This window comes from Fistularia commersonii, chromosome 33, assembly GCF_037954325.1.
Source record: "Fistularia commersonii isolate RoL2024-O1a breed Wild chromosome 33, RoL_Fcom_v1.0, whole genome shotgun sequence".
NCBI lineage: Eukaryota > Metazoa > Chordata > Actinopteri > Syngnathiformes > Fistulariidae > Fistularia > Fistularia commersonii.
In genome coordinates, this window is record NC_141316.1 from 8552894 (window position 1) to 8575293 (window position 22400).

At 46.2% G+C, this 22400-nt stretch overlaps 2 protein-coding genes across 5 annotated transcripts; both read left to right on the top strand.

The window, feature by feature from the left end:
* The first annotated feature begins 75 nt into the window (after positions 1-75).
* LOC147214911 (uncharacterized) lies at positions 76-5331 on the top strand. Of its 4 annotated transcripts, XR_015104279.1 has the most exons (5): positions 76-1071; positions 1422-1608; positions 1701-1850; positions 2361-2664; positions 4777-4864. XR_015104279.1 is itself a non-coding variant. In XM_086140211.1 (4 exons), the coding sequence occupies exons 2-4, from the start codon at positions 1434-1436 to the stop codon at positions 5004-5006; spliced, it is 555 nt and encodes a 184-aa protein (XP_085996337.1). In that variant the 5' UTR covers positions 76-1071; positions 1422-1433; the 3' UTR covers positions 5007-5331. The 4 variants fall into 4 exon arrangements, 3 of the variants coding, with proteins under 3 accessions (XP_085996337.1, XP_085996339.1, XP_085996338.1); XM_086140211.1 differs by lacking the exon at positions 2361-2664 and having other exon boundaries at positions 4777-5331; XM_086140213.1 differs by lacking the exon at positions 4777-4864 and having other exon boundaries at positions 2361-3200.
* A 1299-nt stretch (positions 5332-6630) lies between these two features.
* On the top strand, positions 6631-19686 carry LOC147214912 (vesicular glutamate transporter 1-like). The gene is made up of 13 exons (XM_086140215.1): positions 6631-6778; positions 11786-12038; positions 12567-12685; positions 12759-12873; positions 12977-13064; positions 13152-13238; positions 13691-13827; positions 14609-14758; positions 16733-16865; positions 17400-17510; positions 17610-17737; positions 18583-18652; positions 18737-19686. The coding sequence occupies exons 1-13, from the start codon at positions 6717-6719 to the stop codon at positions 19015-19017; spliced, it is 1734 nt and encodes a 577-aa protein (XP_085996341.1). The 5' UTR covers positions 6631-6716; the 3' UTR covers positions 19018-19686.
* The last annotated feature ends 2714 nt before the right edge of the window (positions 19687-22400 follow it).

The following is a 22400-nucleotide window of genomic DNA, read 5'->3' on the forward strand; positions in this document are numbered from 1 at the left end:
GTCCAAGGTATATTTTACAAACATATGTGTAAGGTATGTGTTCTGCACAGTCAGATCTAATGCCACGTTCGTCCACTAGCTGTGTGGAATCTGCTTGGGAAAGCCGAGCTTAGCAGATGTGGATACGAGGGCGAGACCTTGGAAAGATTGTTGTGCCGGGTAACCTGTGTGTGTGTGTGTGTGTGTGTGTGTGTGTGTGTTAGGCCAGAGTCTGGCTGGGAACATGCACAGACTTATTTGACCTTAAACACCGCTAAATGATGGTTTTCTCAGTTTTCCTCTCGTATCTGTTCGCCCTTGAAGAATGTGTTCCTCCAAACCTTGGAGTGAAACACCTCAGCCTGCATGATAACTCTGACATCTGACCCGCTGTCCCACCAGATGGACGAGATACCGACACATTTAACGAAATGACAAAGTAATTTAAAGCGTAACTCAGTGATTTCTAGATCAAATGTCACTTCTGGCGTTAGGATCTGTCTGGTCAGTCGCTTTTGAAATGGTTATTACTTGAATTTATATGAAATGTTGGGTGTTGACAGACGTGAATGGAACTTCTTGTACACTGGTCACCCACTGAGGGGCGCCGTTGCGCTCGAGTCTGATCATCTGCTCACAATCGTGTTGAGACTTCAAAGTTGTACGATGCCGTTCACATGACCTCTTCAAAAAAAAAAAAAAAAATTCATGTGTTATTAGTTTTCTCTTTTTCAGTTAATCCCACTAATATGTGCTTGAGCTCAGTCACAAGAAAGTACTGATCTGTGACAAACGTGTGGTGAAAACCTGAATTCTCACGAGACACCGACTGGAAAAACATGTTCGCGTTTGTTGAATTTCCATGTTTTTTTTCCGAGCGTCCGCCGTGTCTGGCCGGGATCCGGGCGAGCCACCCCCTTTTGGTTTTCTGCGCTTGGAAGCCGACTCTTACCATGTGCCCTGGGAAATGTTGGCTCTCGGGGGAGTTCAGTTGTCTTGGATGCAGCTTCCCTTCGCTCAGCCAGATCAAGCCTTGCCGCGCAGGGCCCACACCCAGCCCGGAGATACGTGGCATCTGCGCTTCGACCACAGGTAACCACAGCCTTCCCAAATATTTCCTCGAATCAGTGTAAATGTATGACGGTCATGCTCGGGGGGTTTTTATATAATTTTCGAGGGCCTTTTTTTTTTTTTTTGCAAGATCGGAGGAGGATTGCCTCATTGAAGTGGATGCTTTTTGCTTTTTACAACCAGCTGTTGAGCGTTAAAATAATAAATAAACCTTCATAATTCTTGCAGTAATAAAAAGTGATTTGTGCGTGTAGCCTAGAGATACGCTGCATTTACTGACTCTCCTGAGCAGAGCGAAAATATCACGTTTTTTTTTTTTGTTTTTTTTTAATTTTGAAGCTCTGCAAGTGATTTTTCGATTTCATCCGCAGGTGCTGACAGCCATGGCCGGCCCGTCGCTTCTCTGCCTCCTGCTGGCGTTTCCTCTGAGCAGCTCCCAAATCACCCTGCCGACGGAAAAGGAGCCCCACATCCTTCAGGCGGCGCCTCCTCCTGCCGCTCCCATTCAGAACCTACTGGGGAAACAGGAAAACATCCGTTTGAACGCAAAGCAGACGTGTAAGTTTAGTTTTTCAGTCGTTTACAAGACAGACGCGACGGTAAATCACGGTTCGACGTGACGGGCGTCCGCCATGTTTGTTCCTCAACAGACGTCCACGCGGATAAAGGCGATGCCAAAGTGGGGCTTTTCATCGCTGCCGCCGTGGGAACCTTCCTTCTGATGGCTGCCGTTTACTGCATTTACAACAAGTTCTACACCAAGCAGCAGTACCTGCACACCCAGCTCCACCAGGACGCAGGTACCGACCCACCGCGCACATTTACATTTAATAATCGTGACAAACGAGAGAAAACAACCGGAATACACAGCTCCTAAAGCTGAATCGTCCACGTGGACCGTCAGACAGGATCGTGACATTTTCGTAGTTTGCCGAACTGCCAAATTTTATATTCCCCCAAATTGCGCGCAGCTTCTTTGCCCACATAAAAGTAGCGTCGCGATCATCTGTGACCAATATGAGCCCATTAAAGCGTTTTTGACTCGATGCACGGAGAGGAATCAGATGCAGACTTGCCGCTTCTCTTCAGACCGGACCCGGGTTGCTGTTTGTCCCCGACCGCCAGTTATTTAAAACGCCTCGGTCGGGATGGATTCATATGGCGTGATTCATGTCTTCCTGTCAAAAAAACATGTTTATTTAAAATCCTGCCGGCAGAAAAAAAGACTGGGAACAAATGTACAGATGCCGTCCTTTTAAAGGGAAAAAGCACGGGACGAGATGGTGTTTATTTTATGCATTCATTTATAGTCTGCGCTTCTTATCCTGCACGCACGCTCTCCGGGCTGCTGGAGCCAATCCAGGATGTCATTGGACGACAGGCGGGTTTCACGCCGGGCTGGTTGCCGATCCGTCACGAGGCCGCAAATAGAGATGCGCAATAAGTCACTCATATGAAACATGCAACCATTCATCCTCTCATTCACCGTCATATAGAGATATAACACCGTTTATTCCTGAGAGGAACCCGGGTGGAACAGCGGAGATCAAGAAGTTGGAGGATTTCAAGCACTTAGGGTCAACAGTCCAGAGCATAGGAGAGCGTGGAATGGAGGTAAATAAAAAAAATGGGTTCAAGCAGGTCGGGAAGACAATCAGCCAGAAAGAAGCTGGAGGTCGCAGAGATGAAGATGCTGAGGTTCTCTTTGGGAGCGACCAGGACGGATAGGATCAGGAAGAGTCCATCAGAGGGACGGCACGATGTTTTGGGAAGAAGGTCAGAGAAGCCAGAGGGAGATGGTCGGCTCAGGGACGGAGGAGGGAGAGTGAATATATTGTCAGACGAATGGTGGAATTGAAGCTGCCAGGCCGGAGGTCTAGAGCAGGGGTGTCAAACTCATTTTCACCGAGGGCCATAACAACATAATGGTTGCCCTCAAAGGGCCGCATATAACGATAACAGTATAAATGTAACTAAATGTCATGTGAAATAAATGTAACTACTCCTTCATGTTAAATAACCATGAATGTATTACTCATTCAAATCCAAAATGTTACATGTGCATCCCCAGCCTTGACATTTAGGGATCATTTGTATTTCTCAATTCTACTAGAAAATGGATACGCTGCGATCTAATGGCGGGTAACATAATCGGCATGAATTGTGGGAAATGTAGTTTGACTTATTTAAGACAATCAGACCTTTCAAGCCGCTCTCGTGAGTCATATAAAATGACACATTTTACTGGTCGAGATCAGAGGGGTTTCAAACGTACGGCCTGCGTGCTGGTAGTGGCCCGTCAGGCGGTCCGATCCGGCCCGTGGAATAAATCTACAATTTGAAAAAAATACCTAAAAATCATGAACTACTTTTTTCTAAATGCAGTTCCTATACTGTTTGCTAGGGGTGTCCTGTTTTTAGCCAGTGTTCCCAACACGGCACGACACCATGTGACTCACAACTTGCAGCAGATGGCACCATAGCAACTTCCAAGCCTGTAAACAACATTTTTAGTTATTGTTAGAAATGTACCCGCTTTTCCGTTGGACCCGACAACCTCATCAGCGAGTTGTCGTCCTTAAAAAAAAGAAAAGTGGACGTGGAGTGTAGGGCTTTGAGAAACCTGTATGCTTGGTGTAGATGCAGCAAGTTTTGGTACCAAAAATGGCCAAAAATGCAACCAAACCACGGAGAACTGAGGCATAATGTTGTTGACATTGCACTTACTTTTCTTAACGAATCTCGGCTTGTTTGTCGTGTATTTTTTAAGGGAACAGTTCATTATATAGAAAGATTTTTATCATTAACCTGTTCTCCTTTACACTGAAACAAAGGGAAAATTTGGACTTTGTGTTTCTTCCAGGTAAGTGCGCAATGATTTTACTTGTCTGGCCCCCTGGATATCAAATTAGGCCGTATGTTAGTTTGACACCACTGGACCCAGAGGATTTATGGACATAGTGAGAGAGGAGGATACAGTAAATAGGGTTAAATGGAAAAGGTGGCGACGGAGAGGAGAAGATTCTTTCATTAGCACGTCCTATAGAAACGTACAACCGTTCATCCTGTCGTTCACCATCTTCTAGAGCAGGGGTGTCAAATTCAAATACACAGCGGGCCCAAATTCAAAACTGGGACAAAGTCACAGGCCAATATTGATATTTATTGAAAAAAATCTTCCTCCAGATATGACAATCAACCCAAACAAGTTTTGCTTAGAAATTAAATATGGAACAAGCACAGCTTAATACTATACAATATATAACTTAATATTGCACACATGCAAAACCCTGTTTCCTGCCTAAGTAGGAGGGTGCCAGTATTAGCATATGGTTGCTATGACTACTGTCAACAGAGGGCGTTTATGGGTCCTGTTGTGATTTTTCGTGCCAAAACACCAGCAGAAAATTCTGGGATTTGTAGAATTAGCGGTACATGTAGACTATACCGGCGGGCCCGCTCTGATAGTCATTTGGTTTGGCTTTGCAGGCCAAATATAATGACAGTGTGGGCCAAATTTGGCCCGCGAGCCAGACTTTGACACCTATAACACAGAGACACACAACCGTTCACTCTCATTCAGGAGATCAACTAACCAGCTCTTTGCCGCAGCTCCGGTAATCTAGACTGTAAATGGAGCGACAGGCGGGAGGAACCGTCCTCCGCTGATCATGTGATCCTTAAATAAAGCTACAAGCTTGAGGTTTCCTGCGTCTCCCTCTGCAGATCCGTCCTCAGACCCATCGGGTCCCGCCCCGGTGTTTTTCCACGCCTCCTCCGGCTCCGGTGACGCTCGAAGATTCGGGTACGGCTCGCTTTCCGACGCTCCGTCCGTCATCTCCGTCCCTCCCGGCCTGTCTCCTCCGCCCTCCTCCATGCCATTTCCTCCCCTCTTCCTGTCCTCCCCCTCTCTGAGAACCATATCCGCTAAAGATCTCCAGAGGAGCTACATCTGATACTCGCAGAGGCGCACGTCAGGCGGGTTGCGACTTCCCCTCATCGCCACATCTCACTTATCCAAAGAGTAGACACTCCAGACTGGAGATGATAGAGCTTCAAACACCGAGCAGAAGATTCACGCGTGATAGAATTAGTACGGCAGTCACGGAAGAAGTGTTTAATCCACTTCCGCAGTCAACACGGTTCTTTTGACCTCCTCACCCGCAGCCCTCTCGCCACCAACGGCCGGCACGCTCGGTGTAGGAAGCGGCCATGTTTGTAGTTTTCCGCGTGGAACCCGTGCACGTCCTCCGCCTCCGTCTTCTGAAAATAGAAATAAACCTCCTGGTTGAAGAAAAGAGTGGCCCTGTTTGCTTCTGTGTTTCTTGGCGGGTAAAAGCGGCGTTGGCGCCGATATCGGGGGATGGTCAGGTGTGACCCGTGTGTGTCGAGGGATGAAGGACAGACAGACAGGCTGGGAATTAACTTTTGAATTTTTAAGTTTATATTTGAATTCTAATCTATAAAATACAAAACAATTCACATAGGCGATCAAATAAAAATTTATTATGCTGGATTACCCTTAGATTCCATCATAGTTTATCCTGAGTGTTTTAGCCCATATGAAACAAAACTATTGTATAATCAATGGAAATTTATTCTATGTAGATTAACATTTTAAATTTCAAAAGGTCCTTCATATATTTGTTTTTTTTCCCATGTACTCATTTATACACTCTGACGTCTTCTATTTTCATGATGTTTAATTGTTTTTTTGTGTTTGAAAGAGTTTCTATCATCATAAGAAACGTGGCCAAATTTTGTGCAAACCCACATCCAGAGGCGCGCAGAAAAAGAAGCGCAAAAATGTAAAAGAAAATAAACAGACTTGTTTATACAGCAGAATAAAAATAGATGATAGAAGACAAAAAAAAAAAAAGGTGGAGTGTAGAAGAGGCAGAGGTTGTGTGATTGTATTAAGGGAGTTTTGTGTGTGTGTGTGTGTGTGTGTGTGTGTGTGTGTGTGTGTGTGTGTGTGTGTGTGTGTGTGTGTGTGTGTGTGTATATAAACTCTTTTCATCTCAAATGTTGTTCACTTTATCACCAATACAACACAATGATAGTAATAACGCGTTAATAACAGAAGCCCCCGCCCGTCCCGCAAATACCTGTGAGTTCCGCTCCTGTGCTTGGACCCACCCGTCCACGCACGGCTCCCAGAATAGCTGCGTGGGGAGTGGGGTGGGGGTGGGGGTGGGGGGAGGCGGGGACGCGCCTGGCCGCGCCGCGCCGCGCCGCCGTGCGCTCCCCACGTTACTCCCGGAGGGAGATTAGATCTAATCCAGCTTCAGGACCACGGCCAGCGGCGCCGTGCGGCCGTGAGTCCCGGCGGAAGTTTCCCCTCCAGCGGGCGGAGAAGCTCGGCGGATGCGGGAAGAGGCAGGGAAGTTGCGGTGGCCTCTGAGGGAGTGACCCGCAGGAGCGGACCATGTGCGGTTCCCCAGCCGCGCATCTGAAGGCGGATTAAGTCTTCGGACGGGTCCTCCATCCTCCTCTACCACCACCACCCCCCCCCCCCGGACCGGAAACCACAGAGAAGTTGACTTTTTGCATGCGTGGGTGAGACCCCGCACCCACCCTTCCCCCCTCCACCCCCCCAGCGGGCGGCGCGGTGCGGGAGGCAGCGCGCAAAGCTTGTGCGTCGGTTGGATCCTGGAGTCGTGAGGATGGAGATCCGGCCGGACAGGTTTAAGGCCGTGGCAGCCAAGACTCTGGGGAAGATTTACGGGTATGTAAAGCCAGACACGCATAAAAGCTTCCTGCGTAATTCCCCCCCCCACCCCACACCCCACTCCCACTCCCACTCCCTCCTCCTGTCACAGGAGACGCCTTGTATTTTGCAGCCCGCTGCAAATATAACATTTAATAATATAGTCCCCGCTGCTCTTTTGATGCCGAGGGTTATGAAGTGTGAGACCTTTGGGAGACCTGGATACACATCTGTCCCCTGGACGGGTTCATCGCTTCTTATCCAAAGTCAGAATAGAGAGAAACAATCTTGAGCCTGCACTCCAAAGAATCATGAAAACACACACACATGCCTTACTGAAGTTGTGTTTTGCTCTTGTTGGTTTATCAGTTTGTCAGGAGGAACCGGAGTCGTGGAAGTCGCCTGTTTTTTGTTGTTTTTTTTTTTTTAAATCCGCGGGTGTCATTTGGAGATTTTTCCAAAACCAAGCAGATGTGTTTTCACAACAGGGCCCGGAAGGCCTGGAAAGTTCCGGGCGTCCAGGCTCCGCCGGGCCCCCTTTCTTTTCTCTCGGGATTTCATGCGGCGTTTAAACACTTAAATCCTCTCCAGAAATAGCCTCCGCTGGTCCAAGCTGTCGGCCACGTAAATCCCTGCAGGCAGGCCGCACACCTTGGTCACCCCCACCTCTCTCTCTCTCTAAGAAGCCCCCCCCGCCCTCCTCCTGCCCGGGCCTCTCTCTGGATTAGGGTGCTCGGACTACGCCGGTCCACGGCAGCAACCTATAAGCTTCCGCAGGGCCTCGCCGGTGTTTCGCTTTCATGCGTAATGCTCTGCAACCAGGTTTCCACGGCTTTGGGTTTTATCACGCGACAGGACAGGACAGGACAGGACAGGACAGGACAGAACAGGACAGGAAGCCGGGCGTCTTAGATCAGGGGTGTCAAACGTACGGCCCGCGGGCCGGTGCCGGCACGGCCGGGGGGTCCGATCCGGCCCCTGGAATAAATCTACAATTTTAAAAAATACATAAAAAATCATGAACTCCTTTTTTTAAAAGTAAAAACGCAGTTCCTATATCGTCTGCTAGGGGTGCACTGTTTGAGCAAGTGTTAGCAACACGGCACAACAACATGTGACTCACAACTTACAGCAGACGGCAGCAACGCAGCTTCCGGGTCTGTAAATAGCATTGTAGCGTGTATATAGCATTTTTATCTATTGTTAGAAATGTGCCTGCTTTTCCGTTGGACCCGAAACCCTCATCAGCCAGTCGTCGTCGTTAAAAAAAAGAGAAAAGTGGACATGGAGTGTAGGGCTTTCCAAGAAAAACGAACCGCTTGTTATTTGTCCGTTTAGGTTAATAAGAAACCAGTATGCTTGGTGTGGGTGCAGCAAGTTTGGGCGAAAAATACAACCAAATGCACGGAGAACTGAGACGACAGAACTGACGCACAGTGTTGTTGACGTTGCACTTACTTTTCTTCATGAATCTCAGGTTGTTTGTTGTGTATTTTTTAAAGCATCACTTCATCACATAGAAAGATTTTTATGAATGACCTGTTCTCTTTTACACTAAAACAAAGGAAAAATTTGTTCTGAGTGTTACTTCTAGATAATTACGCTACGATTTTACCGGTCGGCCCCCTGGACATCAAATGAGGCTCCTGGACCAAGTCTTGGACCATCTTGGCAAGGGGGGGGTCAAACTCATTTTAGGATACGGAGGAAAATCTATTCCCACGTGGGTCAGACGGGTAAAATCATGACATATTAACAACTGTTAATGTACCTATTGTTCAGTTCCCCCCTGAAACCTGGTATCTTTTAGCTTTGCGAGCCAGATTGAACCCGTTTGTTGGCCCGAACCGGCCCACGGGCCTCGAGTTTGACACCAAGTCGCACATTTTGGACTATTCTATTCCATTCACTGTTCACCGCAGGGTCGTTTGACTGAACCGCTGCGACCGATGAAGTCTCGCTTCTTGGAATCGCTAATCGTGCAGGTCTAGATGTACGCCTTGGCTCCAGAGCGGGTCCAGATTGCATCATGAGTTTGTGTATCCTGTGAATCGTCTTCATCCCTGCAAACAACCAACAACGGCTTTTAGCCTCGTCCAATCACAGATCCCCGGCCTTCGTCCTTCACGTATGAATTTAGCGATTCAAACCCCCCAAAAAAAACACAGAAAACATGTTTGTGAACCTATGAAGATTCAACCTAAGGTGGGTTCTACTGTTTCCGCGAAGCCCCCTGACCCCCCCCCCCCCCCCACTGCAATCCACGAGCGTACGAGGGAGAAGGTCAGGTCGCTTGTGAGGATTACAACGGATTGTCTTTAATTAAGGTTCAGTCATGAAAAGTCAGAGCGGCAGATGGGTAAAAAAAAAAAAGAAAAGAAACAACCCCGAAAAAAATCTGTCCTTTTGCGGCCGTGGTGCAGACGCGGGGAAATTAATTGGTGTTACAAGGGAAGGAGATGATGTGAAATTGTGCAACATGAGTGTGTGAGTCTGGGGAGATGCTAAGAGCAAAAAAGGAAGGGTTTGGAGATGAGGGGGAAAAAAAAAAAAAAAAGCGAGTGACGGGAACGAGGCGAGAGCTGCAGCCAGACAGAAATAGTTCAAGAGAGCCAGGGATATTAATAATTCACTTCATTAATACTTGATCAGTGTCAAAGATGGGGAGAATACCGTCTCCCTGTAACAAATCGGCTCCGTGTGATTTATATTTGCATAGTAAAGTGATTCGTCGTTGACACCGGGATAAATTTTGAAATGAGCAAAATCAGAAGTGAACTCTGCGGCAGCGAGTGTGAGGGAGCCGTCGGCCGTCGGCGTCCTCTCTCTGTTTTACAACACGATGCGGTTTAATTCCGCCGAGCTCCTCCGGTCGGGTCGAACCTGGGTTTTCTCGGATTCTTCATTATATGCTAGCTTTTGGTTTTCTTACTTTACATGCATTAGCTTGTGTTTTCCTTTCGCGTGATATGCTAGCTTGTGTTTTCCTTTCCGAACATATGTTAGCTTGTGTGTTCCTTCCCTAACATGTGTTATCTTGTGTGTTCCTTTAGTAACATGTGTTAGCATGTGTGTTCCTTTTGTAACACATGGTAGCATGTGTATTCTTTTTCTAACATGTTAGCTGTTAGCTTGTGTGTTCCTTTCATAACCCATGTTAGCTTGTGTGGTCCTTTCCCATTATATGCTAGGTGGTTATTTCCTTTCCTTATATGTGTTAGCTTGTGTGTTCCTTTCCTAACACTCATTAGCTTGTGTTCTCCTCTCCCATTATATGCTCGCTTTTGGTTTTCTTACCTTACATGTGTTAGCTTGTGTTTTCCTTTCGCAATGTATGCTAGCTTGTGTTTTCCTTCCCGAACATGTGTTAGCTTGTGTGTTCCTTTCCTAACACTCATTAGCTTGTGTTCTCCTCTCCCATTATATGCTCGCTTTTGGTTTTCTTACCTTACATGTGTTAGCTTGTGTTTTCCTTCCCGAACATGTGTTAGCTTGTTGGTTCCTTCCCTAACATCTCTTAGCTTGTGTTTACCTTTCCCATTATATGCTAGCTTTTGGTTTTCTTACCCAACATTTGTTGGCTTGTGTTTTCCATTCTCATTGTATCTTAGCTTTTGGGTTTCTTTCATGTGAAAAAAAAAGAAACAAAAAAAAAGACGAGACCCCAGAATATGTTGCAAAGCTGTGTTAAACGCTCCCGGAGCTGCGATGCAAGGCGTTAACCAGATCGTCCGGAGGCGTTTAAGGTCCGTGTTGCTCGAGGGCACTTCGGCACGCAGGCGTCCGCCGGGAATCGAACCTCCGACCTTCTGATTAGGACGGGACGCCCCCTTTGCTGAGCGAGCCCAGATACCACGGGCTCGACCGTCACCATCAGCCGTAGACCGAGTCCGCAGGAGCATCGCGCTCCTTTCTCACATGTGGCCATCAAATTTTATAACTCCTCCCCTTTCAAATCTGACCGATAAAATCAATATCATGTTTCAAGTGAATGGAGGTAATGTTGGAACCTTCCGGTAAAAGAATTTCCTTTGGGATTCAAACAGTTCTATTCAGTGTCCTCTCATGCCCTGGTGGATAATTCGATATTAAAGTTTGAGATGTAGCAGGAGGTGTTAACGCGGCCGATTCGCCCTCAACGCGGATTCGATTCTCGGCTCCTCCCGTCTGCACGCCGAAGCGTCCTTCGGCAAGATGCCGAAACCCCTGCCGTGGCTCTCGATGGCGCGGTCGGCGCCTCGGTGCGTGAACGGGAGAAAAGTGCAAGGAGATGAAAGAATCCCAGACGTTCACCATTCCCAGTCAGCATTCTTTGGCTCCGCGCACGTGACGACCGGAAGCTGCGTTCGCTATTTCCCTCCGTCTTGCAGCTAAAACAAGATAACCTCTGTGACAAACTGAAGACGCCCGAACCGTCCCCCCCTCCCCCCCGTCTGACACACGGTCGTGATAGAAATGGCTTTTTGTTTTTCACATCTGGATGCGCCGTCCGGTCTGATCTGAGGAGTCGGCGTTGCACCGCTCATGTTTAATAGATGATCCGGATCCATATTTGATGCCCGCAAGACCGGAGGCTTGCAGAGGTCACGGATTCTCAGCTGAGACGAGTTGCGGCGGGAGACAAGTTTCCCATCGTACACGGTAACTCTACGTCCTCCGGCTCTGGCAGGTTCGCCGCTGCAACACCAGAGAAAAACGAAAGACCTTGAGGAGACGGCGAAGGATGGCGTGCGTCAGCGAGGTCCGGCGGAGGCAGGCTGACAGGCCGCCTCTTGTTAAGGCGTTGAGTTGTCAGCGCTCAAATTCCCCGTCGGGAAGACCGTCTGAACATCGGCGATCCGTCCGCCGGGCCGACCCAACCAGAACGCCGTCTGCCTGCAGCAGAAGATTTAAAAAAAAAAAAAAAGCACAATGTGATTTCCGAGCGTACGCCGCGTCCATGTCATATATTTTATGATTCACCTCATAAACATTTGTATCGTCTGAACAACAACGCCTCAACCTTTGGTCTCCGTTGGCTCGCAGGGCTCTCGAGAAGAAGCAGGAGAACGGCGAGACCATCGAGTTGTCGGCGGAGGGTCGGCCGGAGCTGGTGGAGGAGAAGGAGGCGCCCGTCGTGGACTGCACGTGCTTCGGTCTGCCCAGGAGATACATCATCGCGATCCTCTCCGGCATCGGCTTCTGCATCTCCTTCGGGATCCGCTGCAACCTGGGGGTGGCCATCGTCAGCATGGTCAACAGCCACACCATCTACAGGGACAACAAGGAGATCGTAGTGGTGAGTGATGGTGGATTTCGGAGCCGGCGGAAACGAACAAGTCAAGCGGTTTTCAAAGCGGAGGAGAAAGTAAGGTACACGTCCAAAATCTGCAGGAGCTTCTTCTTTGGAGACTCTAAATTGGCCAGACCTGTCAAGGAGCGGGTGAATGGTGGAAGACCCACTGGTCCAATCTAGAGAAAACTACCACTCCCGCCTTTTGATCGAAGATACTTATTTCCGATCAGGACGAGTGATTCCTGGAGAGTCCGTAGTGTCCTTCAAGAAGAGTATGGATTTTTTATCCAGGGTATGCTCCTCAAAGAAAAGCTGTAGAACGCTTCCCGGTTTCTTCTGAGCCTTACAGCTCATGATGGCGAACGCGTGATATAAATCTTTTCGTGCGGAAAAGCAGAAATCGGAAATGCGGCGGGCGATTCTGGACGCGGTTGAGGTGCCGGATCTCTTGCGCTAATTCAAAGCGGGTTTTCCGTGTGACCTCGGTGAACCGCAGGGATCTAAATCTTGATATTTGCGTTCTTGCAACAGGATGCGCAGTTCGACTGGGACCCTGAGACGGTGGGGATGATCCACGGGTCCTTCTTCTGGGGATACATAGTCACCCAAATCCCAGGGGGGTTCATCTGCCAGAAGTTTGCGGCCAACAGGTTTGTTTATCGCTCGCGGCTAATCGTAGCTGTGCTCATTCGTTCCGATCTCTCTGACGACCTCCTCTTCCAGGGTGTTTGGCTTTGCCATCGTGGCCACGTCCTTCCTGAATATGCTGATCCCCTCGGCAGCTCGAATGCACTTTGGCTGCGTCATCCTCGTCAGAGTGTTCCAGGGACTCGTAGAGGTATTTCGCTGTTCCTGTTTTCTTCTTGAACGCGAGAATAATAGAGGAGACGGATTTCTGGGTAAATATTTGACCGTTGGGATCTCCACCCTTCCATCCGCAGGGGGTTTCTTATCCAGCCTGTCATGGGATTTGGGCAAAATGGGCCCCGCCTCTTGAGAGAAGTCGCCTCGCGACAACCGCCTTTTGTGGTGAGTCCGATATGCACGTTTCTTTCATCGTTTCTGTTTTACGTCATGCGATTTTCACCAACTTGCAACGTTACTGTGGTTCTTTAGGTTCCTATGCCGGTGCTGTGATCGCCATGCCGCTGGCAGGGATCCTTGTTCAGTATTCGGGATGGTCCTCGGTGTTCTACGTTTATGGTAAAATGTCTAAACGCCGTATGCGTCCCAAATTAGTGAAATACGGAGCGATTGTCGAAATCTATGTTCGATCAATCCAGATATCATATATGAGGAGCCTGCAGTGGGAAGCATCATGATCATTCATTCAGAATTGAATGAGATTTAAGCTCGGCGTGGATTGGATGGATATTTGGCGACTCAAAAGCCCCGTAGCTTGAAAAATCAAAATTTCTATTCTTTATTTTTCTTATTTTGGTATGAGACGATCAGTTGCATCTCTGTCTGGAGAAAATTGAAGAAAAATGACTAAAAAATTCCAAATTAAACCGCCATCAAATTGTTAATGTATTCAATAACTAAGTAATTGCAACCAAATGTTGAGAAGAATGTCTCAGACGAAGGCTGGTGTTTCTGTCCCTTCTATTATTTTCCCCGTCTTCCCACCCGCCTCTTCCCTTTCCTCCCGTCAGGAACGTTTGGGATCATGTGGTACTGCTTCTGGATCCTGGTGTCCTACGAGAGTCCGGCGGCCCATCCCACCATCACCGAGGAGGAGAGGCGGTACATCGAGGAGAGCATCGGAGATTCAACCCAACAATCCATATCGGTCAGTCGGGTCTTACAACTTCTAACTTACACTGTAACTATAAGTGAAGTTCACAGTACTAATGAGATTTACACTATATATATACATATGTATATATATATATACATACATATATATATATATATATATATATATATATATATACATATGTATGATGGCTCTGAATATGCAGTGTAAAGATGCTAAAGCAAGGTGTGTGTAAGGTTAACAAATTTTAATGGCTGGGTGAATGCAATCCAGCGTAAAGCGCTTTGAAAATTGCAAGGTGTGAAACTGCTGCAAAGTGCGGTGTTTTTCCACTTAAAATAATATTTTAAAAATCATATCGAATTTAAATAATACTGTCAGCAATAATAATAATAATAATAATAATAATAATAATAATAATAATGATAATAATGATAATAATGATTATAATAATAATAACAAACAACTACAATAATTGTAAATAATAATAATATCAAATAATAATAATAATAACAACAACAATATAATAATAACAATAATAATAATAATAATGTTCTTCAACTAGACTTGATTTTCTTCTGTTAAAGAGGCTTCAAAGTGTAGAAATGAACTGAAGAAGCATCTCGGATGAGAGTTGAAACATCTTCAAGGGAAGAAAATCAAGTCAATTTTCCATGAAAAGAACATTTTGACAAGAATTACCTCTGACCTGGATGACTGAGAACCTCCACCAATGATCACAACAACAACAATAACACTAATAATAATGATAATGATAAAAAGCTGGTTAATACTGATTGTTTCTGTCCTTTAGAAATTCAACACGCCTTGGAGAGCGTTCTTCACCTCCATGCCGGTTTACGCCATCATCGTGGCTAATTTTTGCAGGAGCTGGACGTTCTACCTGCTTCTCATCAGCCAGCCGGCGTATTTCGAGGAGGTGTTTGGTTTTGAGATCAGCAAGGTAAGAATACATGTTTATATGTGTCACATACAGAAGCACGTTTTGGCATCGAGTGTTGGAAAATGAACATCTGAATTTTGTTGGCTTTCCATTTAAGCATTATGTTTGGAAACATGTGTTAGCATCTGGATGTCATTTATAGCACTTCACTGCCATGAGTTGGCCTGTGTGTTCCTCTGCAAACATGTGTTAGTGTGTGTTCCTTTCCTAACATGTGTTCACTTGTGTGTTCATTTACTAACAAGTGTTAGCTTGTGTATTCCTTTCCTAATGTGTTAGCTGTTAGCGTGTGTGTTCCTTTCACAACATGTGTTAGCTCGTGTGTTCCTTTTGTAACATGTGTTAGCTTGTGTGTTCCTTTTCTAACACGTTAGCTGTTAGCTTGTGTGTTCCTTTCATAACACATGTTAGCTCGTGTGTTCCTTTCCCATTATATGCTAGTTGGTTGGCTCCTTTCCTTACATGTGTTAGCTTGTGTGTTCCTTTCCTAGCACTTATTAGCTTGTTTTCTCCTCTCCCATTATATGCTAGCCTTTGGTTTTCTTGCCTTACACGTGTTAGCTTGTGTTTTCCTTTCGCGTTATATGCTAGCTTGTGTTTTCCTTCCCTAACATATGTTAGCTTGTATGTTCCTTTCCTAGCATGTGTTACCTTGTGTGTTCTTTTAATAACATGTGTTAGCACGTGTGGTCCTTTTGTAACACATGTTAGCATGTGTATTCTTTTTCTAACATGTTAGCTGTTAGCTTGTGTGTTCCTTTCATAACCCCTGTTAGCTTGTGTGGTCCTTTCCCATTATATGCTTGGTGGTTATTTCCTTTCCTTACATGTGTTAACTTGTGTGTTCCTTTCCTAACACTTGTTAGCTTGTGTGTTCCTCTCCCATTATATGCTAGCTTTTGGTTTTCTTACCTTACATGTGTTAGCTTGTGTTTTCCTTTCGCGATATATGCTAGCTTGTGTTTTCCTTCCCTAACATGTGTTAGCTTGTTGGTTCCTTCCATAACATGTGTTTGCTTGTATGTTCCTTCCCTTACATCTCTTAGCTTGTGTTTACCTTTCCCATTATATGCTAGCTTTTGGTTTTCTTACCTAACATGTGTTAGCTTGTGTTTTCCATTCTCATTGTATACTCGCTTTTGGGTTTCTTTCATGTATATGTGTACATCTTGATGTACACATGTAACATCTTTGAATCACGTGCTAGCCTCTTCTGACTCCACCTCCTTCGCCACATGCTAGCCATGGGTACCTGTCATGAAAATCTTCAGGCTTCGAGTAACAGATTAGTAGCCCTTATTAGTCTATGCTGACCTACTTTTAACACCAATTAGCCTTGTGTTAGCTTTGATTTAGCAGTGATTAGCAATCTATTACTCACGATTAACCTACATAAGCCTGATGTTTGCATGTCAAACCGTTGACATGCTCCTGGCAAAGGTACCGAGGAGAAAGGGTTGCAGGTGCTCCTGCTATTACGGGTAGCCCGGGGTCAATACTTGAGTGAACAAAATGTTTTTATGTCCTTGGATGACATTTATTTATCTTAGTCGAAATCAGAATAGGACAGAATGGTCTTTATTGTAATTGTAGTGCAACGAGATTTGGACTCAGTATGGAAAGAAAAGCAGCTTATACAAGGAAACTGTAGAGCAGATAATAATCCAAGTCAACACAGAGTGTCTAAGAGGTAGAATAGCTCAGGTGTCCAGAGCACAAACACGACTATCTGTATAAATATGACTTGACTGGAGAATATACACATTTACAGATCTTGTATTGTGATACACGAACGGATATGGATAATGACGTATTTTTCAATGTTGTTCAATTTCTAATCTCACTGGACATTCACATTGACCTGCCTTTTAACTGTTTACTTAAAAAAATGAATGTCTCTTGTGGGTTTGATGCAGATAGACTGATTTCCCGATGTTTTTGTTGACCCTATATGGTGTTTTTTTTTCCACGTAGGTGGGCATCGTCTCCGCGCTCCCTCATCTCGTCATGACCATAATCGTTCCAATCGGTGGTCAGATTGCCGACCACCTGCGCTCCAACCACATAATGACCACCACTAATGTCAGGAAACTCATGAACTGTGGAGGTAAGAAACAACTAACAAGGCTGGAGGGAAATTGTAGGAGGTACAGCCATAAATGTGAATTATATAGCTAAATTCTGCAGTGTTTGTGGGAAAGGCGAATTATTGCGCATGGAATAGCCCACATAGGGGTTTTCAACCTTTTTCAGTAGTTTGTGTAGTGTTATTTATCAGCAACTGCAGCTGAAACTTGAGGGCTAATTGCGTGCGCGTCTATCGTATTTAGCAGGCAGCGGTGGGACGTTTGCTGCATAATGAAACACTGACTCACTGCAAGGCAGAAGAGCCGTCTCTATGATTGTCTGCTATTTTTGACAAATCGATAGCCTACTGAAAACGGAGAGGCATCCAGTGTGCATATCCCGATAGCGGCGTCAGTCTCAGGTTCCGTGAAAGTTCATACATTCATGAAATCACAGAACTATGAGGACATGTACAGGAATGAATTCGCTTGATGGCAATTTACGTGCGCAATGTCGAGATACGATACGTAAAAATGGTCCCGGGTGAGACGATTCCGCACTTTCTTTGCTTCAGGATTCGGGATGGAGGCCACTCTGCTGCTGGTGGTCGGCTTCTCACACACAAAGGGCGTTGCCATCACATTTCTGGTTCTGGCGGTGGGATTTTCCGGCTTTGCTATCTCAGGTGAATCCATCTAGTCAGTATGTTTATACTTGAACTTATGATAGCAATATTCTTCCTTTTGCAAGCAAACCGCATGTTGTCTTTGCCCTCCATCTTTAGGTTTCAATGTTAACCACTTGGATATCGCCCCACGCTACGCCAGTATTCTCATGGGGATCTCCAACGGTGTGGGCACGTTGTCTGGTATGGTTTGCCCGCTGATAGTGGGAGCTATGACCAAACACAAGGTAAGACTGTCTAAAGTTAGGAGCTAAATCGTCATCCGGTTCGATAAATGTGAGCTGCAGATTTGGAGAAAGTCGTTTCATAACAAGTTCTGACCGACATAACTACTCGGTTGGATTGAGAAAGTATAGGTTCAAGTCGCATTTCTCAATATCTCACAACCGCAAAAGGGTGGCGTCGGTCCTGAAACGGCTGCAGGCTGTTGCTACCTGCTACTAGTTGAGGCTTTTGTCACGTCGATGATTTTGGGAGTTGGGGCGGGCGGGGGAGTACATTTGCTGCACGTCCTCACCGGACTTGAACCACAGCAATGAAGGGACTGCTATTGTAAGTCGCTTTGGATAAAAGCGTCTGCCAAATGCAATGTAATGTAATGTAATGTAATGACTGTCTTATGGCGGGCTTCCACCTTACCATTTCCCAGTCCCGGACTTGAAACTGGAAGTCGGGGGGAAATCCGAAATCCGAAGCTCCCTTAAGACTGAATAAGCAACCGACAAAACCAACAAAACCGGAAACCTGGTATCGGCATGAAAGGAAAACATTGCGTGATGAGACAAGAATCTAGTTGCAGTTTTTTCACGCGTCTTCTCCAAATCTTTGCAAAGTAGATCCACAGTCTTTGGTCTCAGACGAGTCTGAGACTTAACGTGAGATGATGGTTTTTCGCGAGCCCGGCTTTAGAGAAGACAACATCGGTCCTTTCTCAAAAGGGCGATCCGAGATCCAAAACTTCAAAATGACTCCGTGTTTTTGTTTGAAGCTCATTTTATCTTCATGTCTGTTTTGTCATACCTTTTTCTAAACCGCGACAACCACCTTGTTTCCTATCGCTCCCCTGCGACAGACGCGTGAGGAGTGGCAGGGCGTGTTCCTCATCGCTTCACTCGTCCATTACGGCGGCGTTATATTCTACGGTGCGTATTCCGCTTTCCCCGTCTCGTCTTCCACCCGCCCCGTCTCCGCCCTGCGCGGTGACACCTTCGTCTCCGTCGCCGCAGGCCTTTTCGCATCTGGAGAGAAGCAAGCCTGGGCCGAGCCGGAGCAGCTGAGCGACGAGAAATGCGGCATCCTGGACGAAGACGAGCTCGCCAACGAGACGGAGGAGCTGTATCGCACGAGCGGGGGAGCGGGTTACGGAGCCACGAACCAGGGGGCCGATCCCAACGGAGGAGGAGGAGGAGGCTGGGTCTCCGACTGGGACAAAACTGAGGAGTACGTGCAGCCAGCCGGAACCAATAATTATCTCTACGGAGGAGAAGATGATCGAGAGCTAACATAAAGAGATCGTCCACGTCCGAGTGGAGTTTGATCTCCAGAAATTGGATTTAAATTCAAAACGGGGGTGCGAGGCAGCCATTTTCAGCGGGTCTGACTGCATTATCATACGTGAACTCTTGGGAGAGACGGCACGGCGGACGTGACGGCATTTAGTGGAAAAACTTAAAAAGTGTGTGTTTGTGTGTGATTGCAACCGTAAGACAAAGTAAGAGTGTTTTAGGACGAAGCGGCCCGACCGTCTCTGCCGGAGAAGGGGCTGCTTCTAGGCCTTTCTTTCGTGTTTATTAATATTAGGCGTCGCTAGCGTAAAGCGCAGGGTTTTCCATGCCTCTCGTTTATGTTAAAATCATCATTTAGTCACGTTTTGGTCCCGTCTCCGTCGCAGGGACGACACATTGAGTTTGTCGGTTTGGTTTTGGAAGAAATTTCACGAATCGGGAGTTTTTACCTCCGACAAAACTCCCACCGTTAGTCACAGGTTGTTGTTTCTTTTTTACTTAGTGTTATAAAAGCTTGTTTCCTAATGACGATGTCGGGTTTTGTCCTTAATATGCACAATTTCAAGACGAAAAAGCATGTTTCTCGTGCCAATACAGCAAAAAAAAAACGATTTGCTCTGTAGTATTGGTTTCCTCACCCACCCGGAAATGTATTAAACGTCTGCAAACACTTTTCGCACGGCTTTCTTTCCGGCGGAAATAGCTCACGCGGGTATTTTTAGACACAACCCTTTGTTTTCATCGTGCAAGAGTTGTTTTTTTTTTTTTCCGTTATTGGTCCCCAACCTATCCTCGTGCAAACGGAGGAATAAAAATAGCTTTCAAAGAGACACGAGACGCGTCCTAACCTCGGGAATTATAACCCGTATCTAACACTCGCTTGTATTTCTTTTGTCTTCAGAATACAAAATGTGAACGTTCTTAATCTAATTGAAACCTGGTTCTCATCACCGCCTTCGTCAGGTAGAACGAAAGGTGCTGAAGACGGAGGTGAAAACAGCCGCGGTGTTTGGTTTGGAGGGTCAGATGGAGACGGAAGAAGAAGAAGATCCTGTTGTTGTTCATACATAAACGTAAACAGATTCTCTTTCAGAGGAAAGCCCGGCTGCTGCTTCCATTTAAGTTCGCTCGGAACGGAAAAACAAAAAAAAAGGAGACGCTGCTTTCGATCGCTAACGCAAAGTGATGGTAAGCGATCAGTTCATTGATAAAGATCAATACCAGCAGGACAGGATGGTTATGTTCATTGTAATGGAGTCCTCTAAGCTGAAATAAAGGTTAAATATGTCATCTATCACAATCATTTCCAGATCGCATGTCAAATGTTTGTGTTTTTACTGTTTTTACCGGATTTATTTTTCGCTTGATCGTATTTGTTGCGAAGTAACAGCTCAATTGCGATATGAAATGTTATTTTCAAGGATGATTCACCTGAGAAGAGCACGCTAGAATAACACCTGGGGTCAAATCATCCTGCGCGAAAAATAAATAACAATATTCCAGTTTTATTTTTTGCATATCTGATAAATTTTGATTTAGGTTCCAGCGATGCAGCTCTTTGAACGCGACGGTTTCATGTTCCCTGTGAGGTCGCCATCCCAGACGGAGAATCGATTACCTCGGAGAAGTGGAAGGGCGAAAGGGGGGTAAAAAAAAAAAAAAAAGAGGAAGAATAGATTTTGATAGAACGGGAACAAGGGAGTTATCGGTTTTCCTCGCTGTAAAAACCCACCGAGGCTCAGAGGGCCGTCCTCGCCGTCCTGCTCTGGTTGCTACGATCAATTGGATTATCCGCCATCCATCTGGCAGTGAAAGAGGAAACTGCCGCAGATAATGCCGCGTTCATCCAAACATATGCACAGGTTCGTACCGAAGGGGTGCAGATTAAAACCGAGAGACGAGCGGCGGCAGAGACGTCCGCTGTGCAGGCAGGAAACCCGCTGTCTAGAAGTCAAGTCATTCACCATTTGAAAATAACCTTTTCAAAATGTGTGTTTTCGAATCCCTGGTGGGCGTGGCTTTGCTCTCTCACACACACACACATGTCTCGTCATGACACTCACACCTGCTGATGATCAGCAACAGATACAGGCTTACTTCCTGTATCTTTTGGCCTTCCATTATCAGTGCACTCTGGGCAAGTGTTTTCAATCAATATTGAATTTAGAAACGCTGTTTTTTTTCCCCTTTTGTTTATTTTGTATGGATGATTACATACAAAACAATGTCGGTACATTTATACGATCAATAATGGTTTTAAAGTTGAAATAAAATGCCCCCAAAATTTAAATATTTAAATTGCAATTTTCATTTTTTTCAATTTACATGAAATTAAATCAAAAATTCAATAAGAAATGCCTAAATAATTGCCCACCCCATGCGCTACACCGTGTTTTCGTCCTTCCCAGGTGTCATTCACGTCATTATTTACCTTTTAAAATCCATTTTGACGGACTCCCAGCCACATAACCTGGGCTCCACTCTTGCGACGCCCCCTTTTCTGGACCGCGACCGCAATGCTGTCGGACGGCGAGAAGAGGTAAGCTTGCAGCCGTCAAACAGACACAAAAAATAACAAAATGTTCAAAAAACGTCTTCTTCTGAAGCCTCGATGGGTCCGAAATGATTTTTGGTCAAGCGGTTAAGTTTGCGGCTTTTGTCCGAGCTAGTTGTGCAACGTCACTTTCGAATTTGCGTCCAAGGATACAAACTCCGGGTCGACTTTTAAAACACGGGGCTCTGTAATTGTTCTGAGTGTAAAATCGGAAGCAGATGACGTACCCGAGATCCCCGCTTCGTCTCGTCGCTCCAGGAAATAGCTTGAAAATTATCAAATCGACCCCAATTTTCTTTAACCTTGACGTGAAGTCCTTCACCTTCACCAGACCGTTCGTCGTCGTCCGACTGCGGCTTCGCTCCGGCAGGCCTGACGGGATGGCGAGGTAACCGCGACCGAAGTTACCTGGCGCTTGTATGTAACGGCTGCAAGAATATTACGGACTTCCGACCGGTCGAAATCGAATACGTCCGTCCGTCTCCGCGCTTTTTGGCTCGGGACTTTGCGTATCACGTCGAAGAACAGCCGGTTTGATCCATCTGGAGGGGGTAACCTCAGATTCCTTGTGGGTTTATGCTAATATCTTTAATCATCCACGTGATTCGGTTGATTTAGGCGGTTCTCCTTCATTGAGGCCGCAGATGTTGTTCAGAAAACCCGAAAGAGGAATTTGGTGTAAAGGTATGTGAGCTCTGAACTGCGCAGACCCTGGCAAGGAGCGGGCCGGCGAACATGTGGCGCACATCTGGACGCGAGCGCCGGTCCAAAACGGGCCCGAGGGAACGAAACGAGAAGGAGTTTTACCAGCCGGCGCGTCGAGACCGCTCT